We start from the raw sequence: 25732 nt of genomic DNA on the forward strand, positions 1-25732 counted from the left end.
TCCACATATCACTGTCACGATTTCCCTTCACATTCCCTGTAATTCAGGGAATTCCCTGTAGTTCCCATATCATCTGTACTTCACATGCATTCAGTCTGTTCTGATGTTAGTGAGATGACAGTGAGTGTGGTGCTGTTTTCATGAGGAGATAAAATACTTATGGAATGTTCTTGCAGTGAAGCACATTCTCTGTCCTACAGTTTTGGAATGTTTTCCTGTTTGGAAGAACATACACTGGCTTGAGTGGACATGACGTCTTATTTCTGCAAATTATGCATTCTGCCTTTATGTTGTCACAATTGTTAAAATGCATCCAAAAGCTGCTTTTTTTCCCAGCTGTCACTCATCTCTGCTTCTCTCTGCCCTGCTCTGTACCCGTAGTAGACCGTCAACACGCCCCGCCCCTCCCTGCTTGATGTTATGATCCTTGTCTGTTTTCATGTGAATTGGTCGAACGGCACAACAGTTCAAACATTCAGTCTTCCCCGTGTCCATGGCACGGTGAAGACCATCCTATCATTCTGTCTTGTTTTAAGTTGCAGAAAAAATAAAAACGGCTCTCGGACGGGAGCCAGCTCCCATCGTTCAGCCGGCTCTTTGCCGCACACATTTGTCATTCACATTCGTAAATTTTTTAAATTCCTTATGGAAATAGTATATTTGTTGCCTTTTATCGGGGCTATTTTCCAAGTTCATCCTCAAGTCTGGCCTGCGCTCGCAAGCCGTATGTTATGGTGTCACGTAACCAAACATGACAGCAGTGTCATTTGTTGGATTGACAGCTGATTGGCTTATAATCGTTTTGTGACAAAAGGGGGCGGGATGTCGGAATTTGGTTGGATAGAAATTTAAACAGCTTTACGTGTTGTCAAATGTAGTATTCTTTGAACCTTTTACTTTTACCTTTTAGTCAGAAACGGCCATCGAGCGACCTGTTGGAGACAACTTTGTGGTGAAAAAAATTCTTTTGAAAAAAAAAAAAAAAAAAAAAAAAATTGTCTATTCAACCACAAATTTCGCGACCACCCTGCAGTACCTCCGCGGACCCCCTGTTGAAGACCCCTTATATAGATGCATTGCAGAGTGCAAAATACAACAGGCACCCCAGACTGCTGAGGAGATGAACTCTTATATCAAGGGGGATAGGGAAACATTTCACCTCAGAAAAAACAGCACTTAGTGTAAACAATAAAGTTGATCAGTAAAAAAATATTTTTTCAAGGCAGTATAGGTAAAGGAGAATTTTCAAATTGCTGCTTTCTACTTTTTATTAGCATTTTACACACTGTCTCAACTGTTGAAATCGGGGTTTGTACTGGAGGTGGGGTGTGTCAATCTCAACCCAGCTACAATTGGTCAAAATAACATATCTCACCAGTGAGAGGAAAGCATGAACAACTCAACAGCCATGTGGTATTTGGACCATTATGACCAGAGTCAGATAATAGAAGTAGGAATTATGAAGTTCTTCTTTGGGCCCTGCACAAAAAAAACCCTGAAACAGCTTAAATCACTGTGTACTGAGAGTATTCTTAGGCATCCTTTTACCCTGAAAGTTCAACTTCTTATGAAGCATACAGAGGCCTCTAACCTAACTACAGCAAAATGTTTTATTGCAAAGCTAATGCTGCTATGTGTGGCAAATGGTCAAACAATCAAATGCAAAGTCCAGAGTTCTTAAAATCATGGAAAAAATAGAGCGGAAACTGCATCCCAAATGAAGATATCTCATCTATTGCTACTTCAGTTAAAAAAGGCACAACAAAAGATCCTGAGTTGTAGCAGCCATCTTCACCATCCAACAATTATATGCTACTAAAATAGTTCACAATAAATTCTCTCAGTCACGTATGTCTTCTGAGAGAAGAGGCATGTCCTTGATAAACACGTGTGTGATGGGGTTATGTGGTCAGAAATATCAGCACTGCAGGAATTCCAATTAAGGTTTGTACACCAGCAAAGAGCACAGAGAAGGAAATGAGAGGGTGAAACTGAAACCCATCTGTAGTTACCCAAAATGCTACGTTGTTCTTTAAAGCAGAGAAAAGATGAAAGGTCTAGTATGATGTAACGGAAACTAGACTGGAGATGGAGAATAAATTAGAAGGGTGGGCGTCGGATATGTTAAGACAATTCAAGAAAATGAAGAGAGGTTGAAAATGCTTTGTAGTAAATGAAAATTGCAGATATCAAAAAAGTCTCATAAAATGCAAATGAAACCAAATGAAGCCTCCCTTAGGTGCGAGGACGAACACTGATTAGGTATTCAATTCAGTTCAATCAATTTGCAATTTAGAGGCAGGATACCTTAACAATCAGCTAAACTGAGGATCATTGATCTTCCTGAATAGAGAATGACAGCAGAAAACGGGGGAAAAAAATAGAAACATATAGTTGCTGTAAACAGGATAATTATTGCAATGACTCCTGGGAAAAATGTTTAAAGCTGGTAGAAAACGACATCAAGAGACTCCTTGAACTCAGCCATTTAAAGGGAAACCTGTATGATTCACCATCCCTTTTTAAACAGTGAATGGAATCACTTCTCATCATAATAACCACTCCATGAATCTTACTGCAGCACTGAACATAAAAAGTTGAAACAACAGAAATGGAAGCTTTGGAAAAAAAAGTCTTTAACCCTGGATTGAACCAAGATATTTGGCAATTTATTGGATCCAGACACAGTGAATCGTCCATGACCTGGCTTGACTACTCCAGGGCTCATAGATGGATGGAAGCAGAAAGGCTGGATCTGAAGTCACATTTGGGAGGAGCTCAGATGACGACATTGGTGCCTCGGAAACCGACGCCGCGGGCAAACTGCTCCAGCAGGCCAGAGATGGCACTGGAAGGGTAAGGTGCAGAGGACTTGAGGCCGACGGTTGAGCTGTAGGCTGCCAGGAAGACTTCGCGTACTGCTTCCAAGCGAGCCTGGCGCTGTGAGGGGAAGGGACACCTGGGGATGACAAAGAAAGTGAAAAAAATGTGATGTATTAAGTAGTAATTAGACTTAGTATGGTAACATACACAATAAACAACTAGAATATTACTTCCGTCTATGATTTTCAAAACAATCATATAGATAGATAAGCTATAATAATAATAACAAATAAATGAATCTGTCATTACTCTGACAATACACACAGCAGGTGTGTCATAAATGACATATTTACGCTGACTGAAAGATAATTGAGTGCTGACATGCCTGAGTAAATGGATTTAGATTGCACAAGTTACGAGTTCACCATCATTTGCTTTTACCAAATATTTTCCTTTTTATGTGGTTCTTGTTTAATCATATAAGAAAAGATTTTGAAAAGGTTTTAATATATGTCTGATCTTTTGGTTTTGAAACAGAAACATGAGTGATGCATTCTTTACAGTGATGCTAATCAAACAAACATGTACATTTAACCCCCACTCCCAACAAAACGCCCACCACAATGTTCACAATTTATCTATTTTTTTCTTCTCTCTTCTCTCATCTCTCTATCTTGCACATCACTAGGCTGACAGAGCGCAAAGAAGAAAGCTGCAAGTTCCCAACATAAAATACATGCTGCTGAAACCAAAGATGGTAAGCACACACGCGCGCACACACGGGGGTAATTCAGAAACCACATCACTAGACTTTATGTGTTTGTGAGGCCAAATATCAGTTATCAGGCTCCTCTCTTGCGGAACCAACTCCCAGATTCGGTCCGGGGGGCAGACACCCTCTCTATGTTTAAGAGTAGGCTTAAAACATAAAAAAATCCTTTTTGACAGCTTATCAGTTATCACACAAGCAATGCCTGGAAGCTTACACTGATAATAAAAACTGATATACCTGTGTAAACCAATGCTGGCTGACAATACCACATACAGTATGTCACTATATCAGTCAAAAATAAAATGTGGATGTTGATTACTATCACAATGTCTATCCTTCAAATTTCTGAAACAGATCACATTGTTGCTGCTCATTGTTTCTCCTGGGAAAAGCAGTGGCATTATGGCCGTATTTTGCTTATGCTCTCATTATCAAGTAGTGATGGGAGTATCGATTCCGTGGTATCGACATATCGATACTCACATGAGTATCGATGACTCTCATGAAGTATCGATACTAATTAATAAATGAAAAACGCGCATGTGTCACTTCCACATCTTTTAGGGTAATGTTAATACATACAGGCTTCTGTGCTGCCTCCCCCCCCCACACACACATCACAACAAGACTACTAGTTGTGATGTTTCAAGCACAAATCACATAGTACTCTATTTTTACACCGTGTAACCTACTTTTTTATACATAAATATTTTAATCAACTTCAGTTTTGATATTAAATATCAAATATTTAATTTCAAATATTCTAACCGTCATGATCAGGACTGAAGTTGATCAAAGTATATTAAAAATATTATTATTATGGTTTTTGAAGAGGACATCTTTTTCCCTTAATGGTAGTAATTGAACTATTTAGGTTACATTGTGTAAACATAAAGTAATGTAATTTGTTATGACTCATATGTTGTGAAAAATACACATTAAAGTTGTCAAATTGCCAGTATTTGTCATGTGTTTTATTGGGGTAAAAAAAATCACCCAAAGTAATCGGTATCGGTATCGAAAAAAATTTAAAAAAAGTAATCGGTATTGCATCGGATCAAAAAATCTGGTATCGCCCATCACTATTATCAAGGTGCTGAAATCACATATAAGTGCAACCCGTAAACGCTTGCAGAACGCATTATCAGAACACAAATTTGAGGTTTAATAACAACCTGTACAGCTCGCAATCATGGAAAATCCATCCATGAGTTGAAAACATCACCCTGCATCATGTTTGCCCTGACTCTTTTGAGTTGCAACTCTCAGCAATTATGTACATACATTTGGAATGAGGACAGTAATAGCCAACTGCCTACTGAAATTCAGTGGAAATGTACGCTGCACTCAGATGAAAAATATATATGTTGATGCAAAGAGTAATAGAAGTCCCATCATCAGAATTTATTATCCCAGTAACTAGTTTGTATACTGAGATTGTATTGTAATGCAAGGTGTCAAAGGGGGGTACATGTGATACAACAGTATGTTGTCTTTATCAAAGTGCCAACAAACAAATGGGGTGGTACTGGTAATGTGTATTACTTACATTCGTCCCGTTAGTCCTTCATCCTGAAAACTGAAGGGGAGGGGGGAGTCATAGGCAGCAGCAATTGCAGATGAAGCAGAAGCAACTGAGGTGGCAGGTGGAGGGAAGTGGGTGTGGTCATGGATGCTTCCGCAACCTGAAACTATCTGCCAACTACCGTACTCCGTAGAGAGGGAGGAGCCTGAACGACCGTAGTCACCTGCTAACCTGAGAGGGACAACATAAAGAGATAATAGAACAAATAAAATGGTACGGAAAAGAAAGAAAATGTCTTCAGCTGCAATGATACACAGCTGAATTCCTGGGGCATGAGAACAGTGAAGATATGCTTTAAAACTGAAATAGGTGGCTACAGGTCAGTGCAAAGAAGTAGTATGCTGCGCATAGTGATCACTCTGTGTAATGTTGATTCTTGTAAGGAATAGGATGCAAAGTGACACGTCTATAACAGTAAAACACATGAAACCAGAAAAATAAATCTATTCTTTTGTCATTGCTGATAATTATTCCAGACAAAAACAAACTTGTCCTTGTGCCTGTGCAACACCTTTCAGATGTGATACAAGTGGTATGGTAAAATTATTATCTATCCAGGGGTAAGAAGGCTGGAGACAACTAAGAAGAACTTATGTTTCTCTCCCTCTTCTTTCCCCATCTTTGCGCATCAACTGGAGCCACAAATTGCGTTGGGTCTCATCCTACTCAAGCAAATGGTGTGAAGAAATTGTAGAACACGACAAAGGTAGAATGATTAGAACAACCACCAGCAACCGGCTCCATCCTTCTTAAGTTCAGTTGCCTTAAGAACCACGAGCAACCAGGTACAACCAAAAGCTCCCAAAGGGAAAGATATCTGAAATGTATCATTAATGTTTAACTTTCCACTGGCCTTCAAGGTTCGCCCCACCGGATTCGTGTCCATGAACCCCTTTGTGGACCCATGCCATGGGATAAAACCAAGGGCATTTCCTGACCTCAAAATCCGAAAATGGAGGCCTGACCGCCCAGGTCCCATTTTAGTTAATCAGAAGATACTTGGGAAAGGCATCCTTTCATATCTGAAATATCACCAGAATCAGACCGTTCCTTAGAAAGGCAGATGCTGAAACTCTAATTCATGAATTTTTCACCTCCAGACTGGATTACTGTTATGTCCTCTTTTCTGTCTTTCTGGCTCCTCCACATAAAAAAATAACTATGCTCATCCTCATGTCAAATGCTTTCTTCTCAATACAAATATTTACAAAAAACAAATTTGACAAAATTAATCCAACTCTGATCTTTCTACAACCAAAAATTGCCAAAACATGGTTTTAACAAATTTGGCAGTGTGGATCTTTGGTAGGTCTCCATGGTAATCTTCACTGATTAACTGAATATTCCTATCTACTGTACATACATCAGTTTGTGTTACAGTGAATTGTTTATAGGAAGTGATCCAAAAGTCAATTATTAGAATCTTAAATTCTTAACATTGACAATAGTCCAATTATCAAATGTCTGATAGAACCTATCATCAATTTAGACATCTAAAAGTCAAAGTAATTGTTAATAGTAATGCTGCTTTTTTTGTTCTGTGTGCTGGCTAAGGGATCTGAGGAAGTGGGCTGCTCCTTGAGCAGGATGTATCATCCAATATTCAAAGGCCACTTCTAGACAGTTCTCCCTCGTGGGGAGTTCAAGCCTGGTCCCTTGTGCATGGTTCTGATGGACTGTGTCATGCGTCTAGTGCCGGCTCATGCTCAAGGCAGAAATGGCTTCTCCTCCTTGTTGGATGTCTGAAGACTCTATAACTTAGGACACAAGGCTCACACATACAGACATTCTTTCATGGGTGGATGTTGTGTTGCCTGAGCATCATGAGGACTGAAAGCAATGTCTGACATATGCATAAACATGATAACCTGCTTTATCCTTTCATCTGTTTAACCTCCATTTTTAATTATTGCAGAAAGCATATGTGACCACTTTGCAATGTAGACGTCTGGTTCTTCTGAGCTCAACACCCCTTGGGCTTCGTTCTTGAAATATAATACAAAATTTGTGTTTTTTTCACATGTAACACATTGTCCCGTACTTCCATTTATAACAGCAGAGTTTCGAGGAAATGTGCAACTGTTTGGGGGTGTAAAAGACAGCTCCAGATGCAAAGCGATGTCTTTGGGATGGAGTCCAAGGTGAAAATACAGCTCAAGCCACGTGTATTGGCATTGTCACACAGAATGATAAGGAAATCCTTAAAAAATATATATTAAGCATTTGTAACTACCAGAAACGCAACAGTAATTTCTGGCACACGCTACATAATATCTGATGAGCAAGCCTCATGCTAAATGAGCTTTTTGAAAATTCTTCCTTGCAAATGTCACTTTCTGGTATCCATAGAGGACCATGCATAATGGAAAGTGACTTAAATCCCACTTCTCATTTGTGGATAGTTGCAGACAGTCCGCAGTTAAGGAAAACTCTACCTGTAGACATCACCTGAGAGATGCCTAAGTCCTTGAGTTATTCTCAAGTTTTAATACAGGTGCGAACAATTTTGGTATGCAAGTCTGGTCCTAAATTGCTCCATCAGTAACATAGATGTATGCATAATTAAGTGAAAAAGCTCTGTGCCACATTGTGCAGATATTTGGAAAAACAGTAGCAATTATGCTGTAATAGGGGCTGATTTGAGCCTGATATGTACAATATTTATTTTCATGACATGACTAAACTTGCTGGAAACTAGGCATTTGCCATTATCACCCTCCTCCAAACAAACAAATATATAAATCAATATAAAAAAGAGAAAAAGAGACATTTAATCTCCGAGCTCACCTCTGAACTCCCATCTATTCACCATGTTCACATACCAGGCCTTAATGCTCAATACTGATTTTTCTTTCATTCAGATCTAATCTTTTTTTCTTATTGATTCACATTCATGTTTGTACCACTTGCACCAGTGAGTCAACTCTGGCTCCTGTGCACATTCAACATTTTTCTCTCCTGTACATGTACCAATCTTATGTTTACAATCTGCTCACCTCTCAAATTACCCTTGTCGCTGTAGTGGGTGTCCTACGTGTTAATTTCTGCTGGGCATTAGTAATATTGGGTTTGAGGAAAAAGATTTGTGGACAACTGAGTTAAAGTTATATCAACTCACTAACCTTTTCCCCGGGACAGCCAATGGGCTGCTGCCAGTGCGTGTGACACCATGTTCTGATTGGTTAGAAGATGAAGAGCTAGAAGACCTGACTTCACTTAGTGGATGAGAGTGATGGTCATCCAGAGGGTTGGGCTTATTCCATGCCATGGTCTGGGGCGAGGAGGTGGTACCTTTTCTCCTAAGAAAAGGGTGAAAAACACATCATCATCTGTTTGCAACATCGTCAGCTTCACCATGAACATCACACTGTTTTGAATAGCATCCTATTCGGTTGTCCTGTTGCACTGCATCATCTTGCTTTAAAAAAGGCTAAATTGTATTCAGCCACTTCATTTGTTGCTTAAAATGTATCTTAAATGCATCAGTGTCAGAGAGATGAGAGGAGTGTCTGTCATCCTGACCAGCTGGCGGCCTGGGGCTGGCTGAAGAGCAGGTCCGCAGAATCAATGTTGAGGCTGGAGGCACCGCCCACTTCCTCAGTGATCAAGGAGAACCCGCTGCTCAAACTAGTAACACTACCACGATCCCTCAGCTCTGAAACAGATCAGCAAATGCTATTTTCATTTTCCAGACGACCAGAAGTTTCCATTTCCTTCCTCCATGTGACAACGATCAAAGAGCCAGCCAGAATTCTTTCATATTTATTATGGGCCACTTATTTGTTGCTAGAATTGATTCCTAAATGATCTCTCAGAATCAAAACAGTTAGATCAGGAATCACTTCTCAATGCAGGTGTATACCATTGTTATTCAGTGACAGTGTTTTCCAGCCTGGAAAAAAGAAACATACCGGACAGCTACATCATTGATGGGGGTCAGTGGAGAGATGAGGAGATTGTAAATTTGTTAGGTTAGGAGAAGCTTTTCCCCGCTTTCTACGTAAAAAATATTATCTTACGTGGTCATTGTTATGTCAGATGCTTTCTTCAAAATATTCAACAACAAAAAAAGAAAGATATGGAGCAGCTTCAATCCAATGTTGGGCCTACACACACATTCCACATTCCCTTTGTTCACAAAACTACAATCCCCAGAGCTGTAGTGGACCAACCCCCTCTTCACACCTTGATGTGAAGATGTTACAGACTCCACTGGCGCTTCAATGGTTAAATGATGACCCGGGCCCGTGAGGTCATTTGCGGTATAAAAGCCCCTGAATCTCTGACCTCTATCTCTCCGTGCCCGACCGATGACCGACGGTCCTGTGAACACAGAACCTCCATGCCTGCACCTCCGTTTGCTTTCATCTTTTGGGTGACCGTGACTCAACTTGTGGACCAAGGAGCGGTTCACTTTGCCTTTTACCCCTACATCAAGAAGACAGTTTTCTGACCATGCTTTCCCTGCACGGATTCTCGTTCCTTTCTCTTTCTCTCTCTGTCCCTCTTGGGTGGTGAACCCCCTGAGGTGTTAACCCTTGGCTACAAGGACCCCGTCCTCGTGGGTGTGTTTACAACTTAGCCGCTTCCTGTACATGTCTCTAAACATTTTATCAGTGTGCTGTTGATGATCACCTCCTCATTTAACCCTCCTCTTCACTCTAGTCCACCTAAATATAAATAAATTGAATGTCTAAACAAAAACAAATTGTGAGTTAACCAGCAGTCAGAAGACTGGGAGATCTATTCTGCAAACAGGCAGGAGAACTGCATGACAGGAACACTAACGTACTTAACTGGCAGAGATCCTCCACAGTGAAATCACTTTCTCTGAAGTAGGAGTTCTTTCTTCTGAAAAAAAGGATTAATGATTTTTTTTAAATAAACATGAAAAACACATTTAATAAGGAACAAATACTGTATGGTCTGGGTTGAGGCTGGTTCTATTGGCCAAATCACAATCCCTCTCACTGCCTCTATTGCCTGCTCTGTTGGTTTGCATGTGAGCAGTGACATCATTTGACAGAGGGTACACAGGCTGTGTATGCTCTGAGCTCTAATGTGTCTTTCAAGTTTTATTTAAAAAAGGCAAATGCATAATGTGTAAGTAAATGCCTCATATCAAAACAATGACATGAAGGAAGGTACAGAAAAATAAAGATCAAACTCACCTCGGTTTCCTAATAGCAGAGAATTTCTCGGAAACGATGTGCTTCAAAAAATTGAAGCAAAAAAAGAATATCTGAGAATGAAAGAAATACATTAAAAAAGAAAAGAAATTGATGCAAAAGTAAACTAAATACTAGGTGTTTTTTACTCATTTTTGACGCACCCTTGGAAGCTAGAACAAATTTGGAGATTGTTTTTCATCTTCTCTGTAGACCCACTCAATGTCTGTGAGACTGGAAGTAAAATGTTGTAATCAAACCTATTTCCACTGAGGTGTACTACTACGACCTGGGATTTAAACCTGAGTTTTCAAGACTACAGATGACAGCTGACTTTAAACTGAGGTATGCTGCCATGGCGTGCAGGCCTCTAGGGTCTAAATTGCAGTGTAATGGGCTGTTCACAGTGTGAATTTTAGGTTTGATTTCTTTATTATTGATTTATTATGATTATTATTTTCACTGCAAAAAAAACTAACTCCATTACCTCCCATTTCTGGAAGTGACCTTTGCCATGTCTGGCTGCTGTAGCTCTCGGGATCTGGTGTCTCAGTTAACGTTTCTTGTTGCTTATGAGTTCCTGCTGTTTTGACAAGTCTGCTGACTGATGGAATTCTGTTACTACAACACCATGGATTTTGCTGAACTGCAACTTGGATTATTATACAGGCGGCAGTAGCTCAGTCCATAGGGATTCGGCTTGGAAGCCGGAGTGTCGCCGGTTCGAGTCTGATATGGACCAAGAAAGTGAACTGGCAGTTGGAGAGTTGCCAGTTTGCCTCCAGGGCACTGCCAAGGTGCAAGGCACCAAACCCCTAACACTGCTCCACGGGCGCCGTATAATGGCTGCCCTGCACCCCTCATTAATGCATGTCTTTGTGTGTGTGTGTGTGATATGAGGGGGTACAAGATAAATTTCAATTGCCGATTGAAATGACGATTAATAAAGTATCTTAAATCTTATTTTCCACATGCTAAGATGTGCCCTTTCTGTGTCTGTGTGTGTGTCTGTATGAATATGAACTGTGTGTTGAAAATAATTTCTTGATGAGCAGTGGTGAATCTTGGAAATGTAAGATTCAAGATTCAATCATGCAGTGTTAGTGTTTCATAACCAACTTAAATCAAACTGAGAAGAGTCACAAGACAAAGGATTAAAGGTGGAGCAAAGGTTTTGGCCCATTTAATTCATTGTTAAACTGGCAAGTTTACTTTTGTCGATGTTTAACGAATACCAGGAGAAAGGTTCACTTCCTCCCACTCTATCAAAGACAGTCGTTAAAGTCTTTAAATCTCACCAGAGATTGTAATTTTCCTGGACGCTGAAAAAGCCTTCAACAAGGTAGAATAGGAATACTTATGTGCAGTATTGAAGCAATTTGGCTTCGGAAACAAATTCATCAGCTGGGTGAGATTATTATACTCAACACCACAAGCCAGTGTCTAAACAAAATATATTTGTTAAGAATAGATCACACTACAGCAGGGGACCAGCTGAAGGATGCCGCTATCGCCACTCCTCTTTGCTTTGGCCATTGAGCCACTAGCCATTTCTTTAGTCATCCACTCTCTATAAAGGCGGAATTTGTAATGGTGTTGAATGTCGACAAAAGTGATATTAGTTAAGCCACATGTCAAGGTTCTGTTAGCTAGGTCCATGTGTGTAACACGTTGCCATATAAGGATCTTATTTTGCGCCCTAATCAATGGGCTAAAGGTGAGGTCAGATTCAAACCTCTCTACTCTGTGTCTCTCTGGGTCTGACTTGAAAACAAATTAATTGGACTACAGTCAGGTTTGGATTCAAAATATTGAAGTTTCAAGTGCATGTAAGTCTCTGAGTGGTAAAACTTCAGCCACTAAGCATTTGAAAGCTGCAGAAACTTGCTGCTGTTTTCACTGGTGGGCCTAACAAACTGATATGTGCCCTATCAAATCATGTCCAATTACTGGAATTTACCACAGATGGACTTGGGAGTTAATTGTTAATTGTGCTCATTCATTGTGCTCATTCTGGCACAATGAGTTGAATAATTAAGGAAATGTGATTTTTGTTTAAAATAAAGTTATACTAAAAAGTTGTTTTCCTTCGTTAATATAGACAAAATTATTTGAAGGTAAATGTGATACATTTAATTATGATACAGCAAGACAATACAATGCCCATTTGCTGTATTAGAGTAAGTAATTGTCTGCTAGAACCTCTAATTCATAGACAATGCACTGTAAAATGTGTTTTAAAAAGAAGAAAGTTTTTAAAATTAGGTTAAAAAAAAAGTTTATCACTCTATGATGTGCTTAAGAGAAAAAAAAATATTTGGCTTACCTCCTCCCCTTTGGAGAGTCGATCTGGCAGCATGTGACTGGAAATGGGCAAAAGAACAATGGAATGAATAAGACACCACTAACCATATAAATTTCATTTAAAATAAACATTCAAACAAAGTCCTCAATGTTGATGCAATTATGTATATCGAGACGATATACAACAATACGGGGCGATATAAAACAACAACCAGGCCAAAGAGTTACGTGCGGTAAAAACAGACAGACGGACACACCTGATAACAGTGGATTCCGCTAGTTTACCTGAGATTGCAATCCCATTAAATGATCAAAAGGTGTTTGTCAGGGTAGAATTGGCGAATTTATCTGCAGTATTAAATAAATTAACCCCACATTCTCAGGCCTTCTATCTGCCAACTTTACCTCCCACACTGTGAAAGTAAAATCAGATTTTCAGAAATGGAACAATCTGCCTCTTTAGTTGGGAAGATCAATGTTGTTCAACTGAATGTTGCGCCTAAATTGTTCCAATTGGTTCCCTTATGCTTAACTAAACATTTTTTGATTCCTGAGACAAAATGATTAGGTCTGTCATATGGGCTTCAATGTCTGTGAATCATTGATCCAAAGATGTATGTTGAGTGGTCTCACCTTACTGAACTTTCAATTCTATTACTGGGCTACACACAGTTTCCTCATTTAGCTTGGTGTAAACTATATTACTATATTTCACACTATTTTATATATATATTTCAAGTGTAGCTTAAATGTGTATCAAAGTCCAACCTGCAAGTGTGCTTTCCTATGCACTGTGATACACTGTAAAACAGGGTCAGGGGCATATTGAGACTTAAAAAATATACTGTATGTTTTTTAGATTTCAAGGAAGGCAGCAAAGGTCTCTGAAATATAATGGCATTGGTGTCACGTCAGCCAGCAAAGAGACCAATACCCGTGTTCGCCACCCCTGTCCTAGTGTATCATGCTTGGTGGGCGGGGACACAAAGTGCTGCCGCCTTGACAACGTGCTCTGCGATGCTTTCACTTTAGACCTTGGGCAACTTTTTTTCGCCGCAGCTCGTTCTCGCGTGCATGCTTCCACCTGGCGCAGCCATCCCCCACTTTGGAAACCACCGGCCTAATCAACTACTCACAAACAAATGCATGCTAAGTATTTATGCTAGCTAATATTGCTGCAAATTACAGCTCAACACAAAGTCTTGGATTATAATACCACTGATTATTTTTACCCGAAGAGGAGCCAGTCATAGGCAATGGTCAGATAGAGGATCTCTGAAGGCTCCAGGCTGGCATGTACTGCACCATCCTGTTAAAAATGCAAGACGGGAAAGTTAAACATTTCACATTCAGCAACTGGACTTATATTATTTTCTTAAGAATAGCTATCACTATGCGGAACTATCCAGTATGGACTTGAGGTAAAAAACTGTATATTGCTAACATGAGTGCTCTATCTTCAATAATAGCAATAATCACAGCAGGCTCTCTACTTTAGTTAAGGAGAACGTTGGGGGGGAAGCAGAAGAATGAGAGATTTCCAGATTTTTAAATGCACACTGTGCCCCCTTAATTATCTTTACTGAGTGTAATTAAAACACAAATGCAAGATACAGAGTCCGTCAGGTGAGGAAATGCATGTGAAGCACAATATAGGCTTGCAGTTAGTCTTAATGGTCATTTATGCAGATTAGGGGTGAGGTGACGCGTCGACCTAACCGACTACCCAACTACGTAAATGGTCTCAAGTGAAAGCAGCGCGGAGTGCTATTTGCCGGCTGACGTGCAGCTGGCAAGCGAGATTATCAGTCAAAAGGTGGCTATTTGTGGAATAATGCATCGCAAAATTTTGTTACATTTGTTTGTTTTCAGGAGAAGACAATTGAGGTAAATATTGAAATATTAATGAGATAAATTAGATATTTATTTTGGGGGAAATAATTGCTATATTGAGTAATAAATATAATAAATAGATTAATCGAAAAAAATAATATGTAGATTAATCGTTAGGTGCAGCCCTAATGCAGATTACAATCTAATGATAGTGTTAACATGAAGTTTGAAAACAAAAAATCTATTAATCATTATCAAGAGTATAATTAAAATATCAATATGCCTGTAAACGAGTTAATGAACGTTTGAGCAGCCAAATGAGCTACTGGGTCAAAAGGTGTCGCGGAAAAAACGCCAGGGGCGAACTCTGAAAGGATGTAAATGATGTAAAAGGAGCGTAAGAGAAGAAAAAGTAAGAACTTACTGCCCACAGGGAGACTCTAAGGAGAGACACAAAAAGAGGTGTTCGGTCCCAGCCAGATATGCAATGAACTAAGAGGCCGCTCTCATCTGAAACAAAAACATCAAACACATCTGAAGGATCTGAGGGATCATTAAATGCAATATAAAAACATACACAATGTAATTACATGTAAATCACGTCTTTTGTAACATGCACTTCAACAACTGAATACTTCACACCCAACCAATCCAGCCCCAATCCTGGTGTGAAAAGCTTGTAGAGACTTGCCCAAGAAGACTAAGATGTATACAGTATATGAAAACAGTTTTTGCCTAAAAACACGTTTTCACTTTGACATTATGAGTTATTGAGTATAACATATATAAGTAAAAATTTTAACACAATAAAGAATGCAAAAAGTGAAGAGGTCTGAACACTTTGTGAAGCTATAATAATTCCAAAATGAATGACGAAATTAGTGAATTGACTGTTAAGTCAACAAAATATTAAACAATTATAAAGTTGAATATAGTTAATAGGCACATAGCACACTTTTTTGCCATTTTACTAATGACATACTAATATGAAACAAGAGAGTTGTTAATTGCAGCTTTCCTGAATTGAGTAACCCTCAAACACAGCCATTATCTTTACTGATCTACTACACTGATTCTGAACCACAAAAACAAAACTACCTACCATCACTGTTGATGATATGAAGCAGCAACTTCAGGTAGTTCTGGGTCTGTTCCACCAGGTCCCAAGACTACACACACACACACACACACACACACTAAGTACTGTGCACAGAGAAGAGAAGAGAAGAGAAGAGAAGAGTAGAGAAGAGAAGAGAAGAGAAGAGAAGAGAAGAGAAGAGAAGAGAAGAGAAGAGAAGAGAAGAGAAGAGAAGAGAAGAGAAGAGAAGAGAAGAGAAGATAACCTGGTATTGGGTCCAATCAATGTTCAAGTTCTGGGAAAAGTGAGGAGGGATTGTCAAAGGAGCATCCACATAGTCCTGTGTGTAGAGACAGTGGTATTAGACACAGAAAACAACAGAGACAGCTGGGCTGAGCCGATTGTGTGAACACACAGATCAGTACCTGATTCCAGTTAAACACCAGTCCTTCAGCTGTATAGTCTCTGTCTTTATAGTCCTTAAAAAACTCACACCCTTGAAAGAACACACAAAAAAACACCACAACAGACATGTCAGACATGTTACAATATAGTATAAAAAAAAAAAAAAGTCATATCTATTATTTTGGTTTATACATAATTTGGTACAAATATAATACACATGTGCAAACACCACATAAGCTTACCTATAAATAGACATACTGTACAGTATGTACATATCTCCTAGCAACCATTTAGAATAAAAAAAATACACAACATCTGTTTTAACCTTAATAAAAAGCCTCTCCATTTTTCTCCACAAACTTTCCATTTTTCCACAAACATTTCTATTGTAACACCTTCCAAGACAACCTCAATGGCAGTTTTCATTTCCTTGATGACCATTGATATACTTCAACTCATACCCATTCATCTCAAAATCCACACCCTTTTCATCATTGGACAACTCTCATATATTGCTATCAGTTGAAAAGGATTCTTGTCTTGGATTTTATAATAATTCACATATAAATTACACAGTTATGTCTATGATTAATATTTTCCTCCATATTGAGCTGGTCTTCTGTGTAATATTTACAACTATAATTGATTGATTATGACTATTATGAATGACCTATCTGATGATATAAGGCTTGCAGAATCAGTAACTGGTTGGCCTTCAGATGTATATTGCTTGTTTGGCTTTGTCTGTCAAGCCAATTTTTAAATTCTGTTTTTACACGTGCTATCCAAATAAAGTTATTTTTACTTCATTAGCAACAAGTTTAACCAAGACATATGTTACATGCATGTTAACCCCTTGTGTCCTAATTAAGGCAATAAACTGTCATTCTAAAACATCATTTGATTCTAATTTAGAAGTCATAAATGAACACATTCTGAGTAACAAAGATAGATTATGAGACAACGGATGTTATATGTTGTATGATGTGATGTACTGTATGACATGTGATATGTTAGAATCAGAGTACGTCACCTCCACATACATTTTCCCACCTGGTAGACTCCATTCATACGCAAAGCGACTTGATGGAATTAATAAATCCTCCATGTCTATGTCTTACTCTAAGGTAAGATAGGTTGTTTACCTGGGTAAGGCACGGACAGCAAGGTGAAGTTGGCATACCGTTGTGCCTTGTCTGCTTTCTCAGAGGACGTCACACTGCGGAGAGAAACAAGCATTACATTTCACGTCTCCCCTCTGGACAATCATAATTTTTCGTTCAAATTCACATATGTTTATCTTTCATATAAATAGGAAAATAATGCTATGTGTGGATGTGTCTGCTGTTCCTTACTTTAAGCCAAACTTAACCTTCTTGTTCTCCACCATCAGGTCACAGATGTACCGCACAGAGAGGTAACGTAGCAGCTTAATGTCATGGCCTCGAACCTTGTCAAAGAGCTGAGAGTCCCCATTCCTTAAGAAGGATACAAACAGACATATTGTGAATGATGTCACATTGATCGAAGGTATAAGTTAAGAGATTCTTGAGTGTTGTATGTTATTGTTGGCGCATAGTGATTTTGCTTAAGGAGATAACCGTGTTTGACGTCAATTGTGCACAAATGTTTTTGTTACCTGACTGCAATTTCATCCTCTGGAACCTCTTCTGACTCCCACGAATCATCACTGCCCCCTAGAAAGCAGCAGAAACAGAATGTTGTGTTGTAGGCAGTAGAAGGTAGTTGTAGCACATGTAATTAACTTTAGGAATATTTATAAAACAAGCTTCACTCTGGTGCGCCCTATACAAGTCAAACCAGGACACAACAACCTCCCTTACTTCAATGCACCCGCAGGTAAAGATACACATACTGCTGTAACACTCACATTACTTGTGCTATACTTAATAACAATAACATTTACACACACAGTCTGTTGCTAGAGAAACCAGCTCAATGAGGGGAAGACAAAGGAGCTGGTGTCGGACTTCCGGAGGCGAAAGCATTCTCAGGTACCTGGGTGTTCACCTAAACGACAAACTGGACTGGTCGGACAATTGTACTGCTCTCTACAAGAAAGGACAGAGCAGACTCTTTCTACTCAGGAGACTCTTTCTACCCAGTCTACTGGAGCAGTGGCACCTCAGCCACTGACAGGAAGAGACTGAACAAGCTGGCGAAGAAGGCCAGCTCTGTCCTGGGCTGCCCTCTGGACTCTGTGGAGGTGGCAGGGGACAGGAGGATGATGGCCAAGCTGTCATCTTTGTTGGACAACTTGTACCATCCCTTACAGGAGTTTCTAACACCCCTGTGTAGCTCGTTCAGTGAAAGGCTGCTTCACCCACTCCGTGTCCCACGGAGAGATACAGCAGGTCTTTCCTTCCTGCAGCAGTCAGACTATTCAATCAGCACCTCTCCCAGTAAACCCAGTCTAATGATCACACTGTGCAATATGCTCGATGTGCAATATATAACATACTGTATTTATCGATTAGCAATTTTTGTACTTAGTTGTATTGTTGTACTTTTGTTAGGCTCTATTTAAAGAAAAAATGTTATGCCCTTTATTGTTTTGCACTATCCACTTTGCTGCTGCAACAATGTGAATTTCCTCCTTGTGTGACGAATTAAGGATTATCTAATCTTATTTTATCTCTTAAGGGGTGACGGTGGGTCCCGGAGGCAGACCAGTTGAAAACCACTGCTCTAAAACAAAGACCTCGTATGAGTGACAAACTGTTCCCCTGCTTTACAAATTAAATCCATTTTCTCAAGCAGGTCTCTGCCAGAACTAATCGCGACACTAATCAAAGACAATAAGAAAAAAACAAATTATTTACTCTAAATTTTCACCAAATGAGTTCATGGAGCTCTTTACAAATAAGGTGGACAATATAAAAGCAGATATTGAAAATTCTATTACCATAACGACAATGGCCAATGGACAATGGCAAGATGTTGTTACTAGATCCTCTGCCTGCTGAACTTGTTAAAGATCTTTGCCCATTACTTGGTGCTTGTTCTCTTAATATTACAAATAAGTCACTCTCCACAGGGGATGGGCCTGCTACATTCAAAGCGGCTGTGATCAAACCCCTAATAAAAAGGCTAACTCTGGATCACAACATTCAAAACAACTATAGGCCTATTTCCAACCATTGCCTCTCCAAAGTTATTGAGAGTTTATAGCCAACCAGCCTACAAATGATCACTTATCTTATCTGTCTGCCCCTCTCTGTGGACAAAAATAAATATGGGGATATACAGTATTGTACTATTTTGGAGAACATCACATGAACTGAAACTGTGTGTGTGTGTGTACCTGAGAATATGTAGTTATAGCCTGTTCGTCCATACAGCTCACCCCAGCCAGCCAGAGTGGATGAACGACATATATGCTGCAATGCAGAATATAAGACAGAAAATCAAGCCATGTACTAAGTAAAATGCTGCTAATAATAATAATGCTGTCTGTGCGCTTAACTCAGTAAGGCAGCAGCACTCTGATTATTAAGATCATCTGCGTCCAGTCCACACCACTCCAGGTGCAACGGGTGATTTAGATCAATTTGGCTATCAAAGATGTCAAAATTGATATAACCTAACCTCAATGGTTCACCGTGAATTTTGTATATCCTAATAATAATTAAATTAAACAAAATCAAAAGAAATATAGTTAAATTACTGTTGGGTTTAAAACACAAAGTATCAGCTCACACGTGTGAGATCTTGATGTGGCATTTGCATACGGCTGCGGACACTGCGGGCCCACAGTAGCACTCTCAAATATTTCTGCCAACACACACTCTCTTTTCCCAAAATCTGGGCAATTTCCATCCAAGATTTGTTGCACATATACACGTCTTTGTACTCTTCTAATGAGAAATAATAAAGACGCGGGTAGCACGGGACCACTTTGCGCAACCTTTCAAAACTATGGTCCATGTTTGTTTTCCAGGGCATGCGCAGCTGGTGACTAGCTTGCTCCGACCAGTCCGCGCAGTCACAAAAAAATGCTAGTCTCCACACAATGTCCACACCAACCCTCCGATGACGAAATTTACAGCACGCACACCCTCGCGCCCAAGGAAAGTATACCATGGCCTTTACTTGGAAGAATCACATTCCTGGTGAGACTTGCGTGGAGTTTGTTGGATTCCCATGGTGGGTTGAGCAAGTACAGGCAGCGATGCGGGTTCATCCATTGCACCTTGGGGTCGTCAGTGGGAATTCTTTGGTCCCAGAGGTGTGTTGTGGACAGGAAAAATGGAACACGGTCGCCTTCTCTGCTGATTGTTATGATCACTGTAGCAAAGCCTAGTTCTCTTTACATGCAGAATGGTGAGATCAGGAGACGTAGTTCTTAATCCAGGAAAAAGAGTGGACGCACGGCCAGACTGATTTGGTTTTGTGCAAGATGACATCATAGGTCGGTGGCCACACTCAACCAATGATGGTTAGAAAAGGTGGGTCCATGGGTGATCTCGCACCTCGGTGTGATTGCGGATCCATTTTGCTGGAACAATGAGGCCCTACACCACTGAGGTTGCCTGCATTATTTGTTGTTTGCTTTCTGGGAATTAGCTTTTTCAGTATGCGGAACCGAACTAATATAACAAAATTGTCTGATACATGCTGTCATTGATGCCTGTTATGTTACAGTGATCAAACTAATATACAAACAAAACAACTTACAAATAAACACATTAGCCTGTTGTGTGATGAAATTGATATCCGTGAGCACTACATAAGATCAAATTAATCAAAGTTTAGACTATAAATTGAGAGAACGACAAAACACAGAAATAGACAGACAGCGACCCTCTGTCCCTTCTCTGAAAACTTTCTTGAATGCTCCCATCATAAAAAATGTACCGCAGCCTTCCTAACGTGTAGAGCACTGTTTCCCAAAGTGTGGGCTGTGAAGGTATTGCAGGTGGGCCACGAGGGTTTTAATTTCCAATTTTGTAGTTAAGTTACCAACATAACACAAAATATTTATGACTAAATATTTACATCGGAAAAGTTTACATCGGAAAATCGTAATCATAACTAATAAATAATTTCTATGGCAAACTAGTTACAAAGGCAGGGTTTGTGACGTGATTCTGTACAAATATGAATTAAAATGCATTTTCTTTTTACTGAAGAGGTTTGGCATAGCTACTTTACTCAGCTACTATTTCTAGCAATACTGTCAAAATGAAGACACATTATCTTACATCGTGCATGTCCTGTGTCTTTAACCTTTGTTGAAATCCACAGTTGATATTTTCCTTATCATTTCCCTTAAATTATTCTGTCTGGCATTGTGATGACTTGAACAAGTTGTTGCCAGCTAGGTCTAACCACTGGTTGGTTTTCTAAAGTAGGAATACAAATATCAATTATTTTCACTTCTCAAACTCTTGGTTAAGCATTTCCAAACAAATTTAAAAAAGTCATGGTTTACAAGATTTTCACGACATAGAAACTTTTGCTGTACAGGTTTTATTAACTGAAATTTCTGCAGCATACAAGGGATATGTTGTTCAAGACAACATATTGTTCAGAAAAGCACAAATGTGGACCAAATAAGATCGGAAAATGCTGACACTAGTATTAAGAAAAGGGTGTAAAGGAAATGTTGACTGTGAATTGTGCAGAGGAGAAAGTTGAAAAAAGCTCATATAGAGTACCTTGCCATTGTAGAGGATGACAGGACAGACAAACCTCCCTCTGCAGCGAGCCATCTTACTGCGATTCACCAAGTCCTGCAGCTTGCTGATCTGCACTCTGCTCTCAAATCTACACATACACACACACAGACATTTTATGTGTCAACAGGGTTAAATGGAATCATTCTACCACATTCCTTCTTTCATAGATGTCTATTATTGGCCTCTTTTTGCATTAGCAATTAAAGAGGCATTACAACAGATTATTACATTCATGAAACACACCATCACTCAAAAATGTATATTAGTTTTAGTCTGACGTTAAATCTTTGTTCAAAATAAATTGCTCGTCTGCAGACAACAAAGGTTTTACGCATTTGACCTAAGACACAACTTGAGATGATTTCGAGATTTGTTGTCTAAAACAAATAATTACAAAACACATACATTTTCATGACATTTTTGTTGTACAAGTCATTCAAATAATCTATCATTATTGATATGATTGACATCAGAAGGTGTCATAGAGGTATGTAGAGACATGGCCACATGAATACACATAAAGTACTCCTTCTCCCAATAGATACAGCTTCAAAAGACAAAAAGAAATTAAATTGATGTAGCAAATTATACTTTGAACTAGTAAACTAGTAAGTTTATACTATATTGAGAGTATGTTTATTCCTTTATATTTAAACTGTTGGTTTTTCAACATATACATTTTTTAAACTGTACATGGATACATTTTTGTGAATTGCAGCTAAAACACTGACACACTATATGGCACTCAAACAACGGAACAATAGTGCAGCTGCATTACCAATGCAAAAAAAATAGATTTCTTGAATCACAGCAATTTACTTCCTGTTTCAGCTCCAACGCAATCTCATGTGACAACCCTAATTTTATCCCTTTGCTGCTTTGATGTGATCTGGATGACTATATAAAGTCAAACCTTTCCTTCCAACACAACAACAATTAGAGATAAAGACAAACAAACGGAGAGTAACTGGGAACTGTGTACTGTAAGTTTGGATTGAGCAGATGGATCAAGTGAGCAGAGAGAAATACCTGTCTCTCTCCACATCTTTGCATTCATACTCCAGGAAAACAATCTGACGAGGGTAATGACCACACAAATCGCCATTGGAGTTTTGGATGATGCTGTACTTGTAGTCTCTGGCAAACAGTTCGAGACAGCGCTTCTCTATTGCCTCCACCTGAAATGAAAAACTGTTATTTCAGTGATTTTCAGAGACTCCAAGGAGGATTTTAGACACATTTTAGATCAAAGTAAGCTGATAAAAAAAAACTGATCGAAAATTCAAAAGGTGTTTCCACTCTCTTCCATAGACAAGTCTGTTTATTGAATAACCGTCCAAAAAAACAAATCCAAAATAACCATCCAGTGAACCGTGAAAGCAAGGTGTGGCTCCAAATTTACAGTATCTCTCCATTTAGACTACATATTTCGAAGTGAAAACTCTTTGAAATCATATTGACAAATAATAAAAATCCATCACACATAGGAAGTTATTAAAACCCCTGTGATCGTAGTTAATCGAGTAAATATTTATTAGCATCCATACCATTTACTGCCATCAGTGTATGATTGTGTGTATGAATGGGTGGAGTTGAGGTCATTGTAAAGCGCTTTCGTAGAAAAGCGCTTTACAAGTCTATTTACCAAGTATTTATTACCCTGATAAAATGGTCACTCATTGAATCTGATGTTGATTCATTTTTTATCAGGGTAATAAAAAAGGTCACTCAAATGTCATCAAAACACACACAAGCAGGTACAGGGATTTGCCAAATAGTGTACAATCAAACACAGAATAACACAGTATAGAGTTTAGTGAGTGAGGCGTCCACTGACACATACTAGGCTACAGTATGTTCATGTTCCAGGCCTTCTCCCAATTTGGGATTCTATTTGTCCAATCCAATCTTTTTGTCTTGTTGGTTCACATTCAAGTTTGTAGGTGATCTGTAACTGACTTTGGTGTGAACACAACTGTGACCTAAATTCTCATGTTCTCATTCAGAAAAAAACATGATGTGCTCATGAATGACAAAAAGTCATTTGTGCAAGTCAAGTAATGAAAATGGAGCTCTGCTCAACCATTTAATATAAGGAATTAGTCCTTTCTCTGATAGGAGCTTCAAATGATACGATTATCCAGAATATGTCCATAGAAGGGAAGACACCTGACAGTCAGTCTGCCTGTGTGACTCAATCTCTCTCCTTTTACACTTGAAACTGAAAAGTGATTTGTTATTCATGAATAGTCACTGTTTCTTCACACAGTAGGTCTTGAGGTTTATTTGTATGTTAATGTCTTTGTATATGAATCTAGTCACTGGGACACTGTATGTATCAGTGAAAGCGCTTATCAGTCGACCTCTCCTATCCTCAAAGATTTGGGAAGATTAAGGCAGGTGCCTGTTTTTAAAGAGAGCGTTGAGTCATCAGTCATCAACTCTGAATTTGGCCAAAGAGTTATGTGCTGTAACCTTACAACATGGGTCACTGAAGCTCCACCTGATAGATTAGATGTATAGATGTATAGTGAATCAAGTAGTAGCTGCTAACTGCTCCAGGACGTAAACAGTCTCTCTCGTTTTCTGTGTGTGTGTGTGTGTGTGTGTGTGTGTACACATACACCGACATTCACACATTCTGAAGTTCCTGAGGTCGAGCACTACAGAACCGACAATATGTGTGACATGTTCATGTACAGAAATCATCTAGCCTTACCTGAGGAGTCGCTTCTTTTGCTCTGTACTGTGTCTTGGAAAACAAATCAATCAAATCCGTTACTTCTTCGCTCTTTCTGACAGACTGCTGAGAGGCCGAGAAGTCACAGGCGGCGGAGGGAGACGCGGCCATCGCAGCGCCTCGACCTGCAGTAAGAGGCGCTATCCGGACTCGACCTCCTTCAAACACTGCAGCGGCGTGTTCCACAGAGCGGGACCGTCTATCAGGCCATCCCCGCCCGGGAATCCGCTTTCTGAGAGCCTGTTTGAAGGGGCCGAACCCGGGGAGTCCTCTGGAATTCAGGGCACTAATAATGAGACGCTGAACAGTAAATACTGACGCTACAGCACGACCACTTCGCTTCCCTTCGTGTAGAGTTGCTAGTGCAAATCACCAGGATATGATCATTAAAATCAAAATCAAAATTAAGTCCACTCCAGCATTACTCCAGCAGTGTTGTTGAAGTTTGAAGAGGCGGTGCGGTGCGGTGTGTGCAAAGGCTTTCAGCTGCACTCGGGAAACCTCGAGGGTTCTTCCCGACCTACTCACGTTCCTTCACAATCACGTCTTCATATGTTCTTCAGGGTGAATATTAATATAGCGATCAATCCCGTCGACACAGTATCTTACTGTATGTGATTACCTACACGACGCGTCAGTTGAGGAGCGCGGTGTCGCAATCTGTGTAGCGACCTGGAGGTACTCAGCGCGTAAACAGGAAGCTCAGCTGACAAACCCACGTGACAGTCCGAGGCCATACTCCAATGTGCGACTCTTGCTGATTGAAGTAAGTAGGGAGAGCGCGCGACGTGATGAGTCAAGGGCTAAACTCATTTCCAGAGCACACACTGCAGACGGTCACTCCGCCTGACACACACTCAATGCCTTACAGGGCACACACACATGCACTGTAGGACGTCTTTGCAAGTCTTTGGCGGAAGTGCTGAACACCGGTTCCCATGGCTACCGACAGAGGCGTAGCAGACAGTGCACAGGGCCGGAACACCACATAGGTTTACTAGCGGTTAAGACTAGGGCCAGGAGGAGGGTGTTCATGGTTAATATGGTTAATGTAATGGTTAATGTTATTTTTTTTGTTTAAAAAACAACTCTATATATATATATATATATATATATATATATATATAAATATATATGTGTGTGTGTGTGTGTGTGTGTGTGTACTTCTGCATTTCTGTCTGCATCGCCAGTGGAGCATAAAAATAAGAGATAAAAATGTACATTTGCCTTGGCAATGCCTTTTTGTTTTATCTTTTCATTTTTGAGTATACTGTATATAGTGTTTTTGTTTACACAAATATGCAGCAACAGTCAAACAAAGC

The 25732-nt window shown here is 39.6% G+C and overlaps 1 protein-coding gene across 2 annotated transcripts; it reads right to left on the reverse strand.

Annotated features, from left to right (window-relative positions):
* Nucleotides 1–1257: 1257 nt before the first annotated feature.
* mtmr14 (myotubularin related protein 14) lies at nt 1258–25258 on the reverse strand. Of its 2 annotated transcripts, none has more exons than XM_076156441.1 (19): nt 24390–25258; nt 22700–22848; nt 21650–21758; nt 19294–19369; nt 17608–17665; nt 17324–17446; nt 17114–17187; nt 15989–16059; nt 15829–15903; nt 15588–15654; nt 14910–14995; nt 13885–13961; nt 12675–12711; nt 10352–10392; nt 9973–10031; nt 8703–8835; nt 8303–8479; nt 5145–5351; nt 1258–2959 (listed from the first exon to the last, which is right to left on the reverse strand). In XM_076156441.1, exons 1-19 carry the CDS (start codon nt 24519–24521, stop codon nt 2779–2781), a joined length of 1932 nt encoding a protein of 643 aa, XP_076012556.1. In that variant the 5' UTR covers nt 24522–25258; the 3' UTR covers nt 1258–2778. The 2 variants fall into 2 exon arrangements, with proteins under 2 accessions (XP_076012556.1, XP_076012555.1); XM_076156440.1 differs by having other exon boundaries at nt 10352–10422; nt 24390–25257.
* Nucleotides 25259–25732: the final 474 nt, after the last annotated feature.

The sequence above is a fragment of the Genypterus blacodes genome, unplaced genomic scaffold (assembly GCF_046128005.1).
Source record: "Genypterus blacodes isolate CSIRO-AG114 ecotype Tasmania unplaced genomic scaffold, CSIRO-AGI_Gbla_v1 ptg000070l_1, whole genome shotgun sequence".
Taxonomy (NCBI): Eukaryota; Metazoa; Chordata; class Actinopteri; order Ophidiiformes; family Ophidiidae; genus Genypterus; species Genypterus blacodes.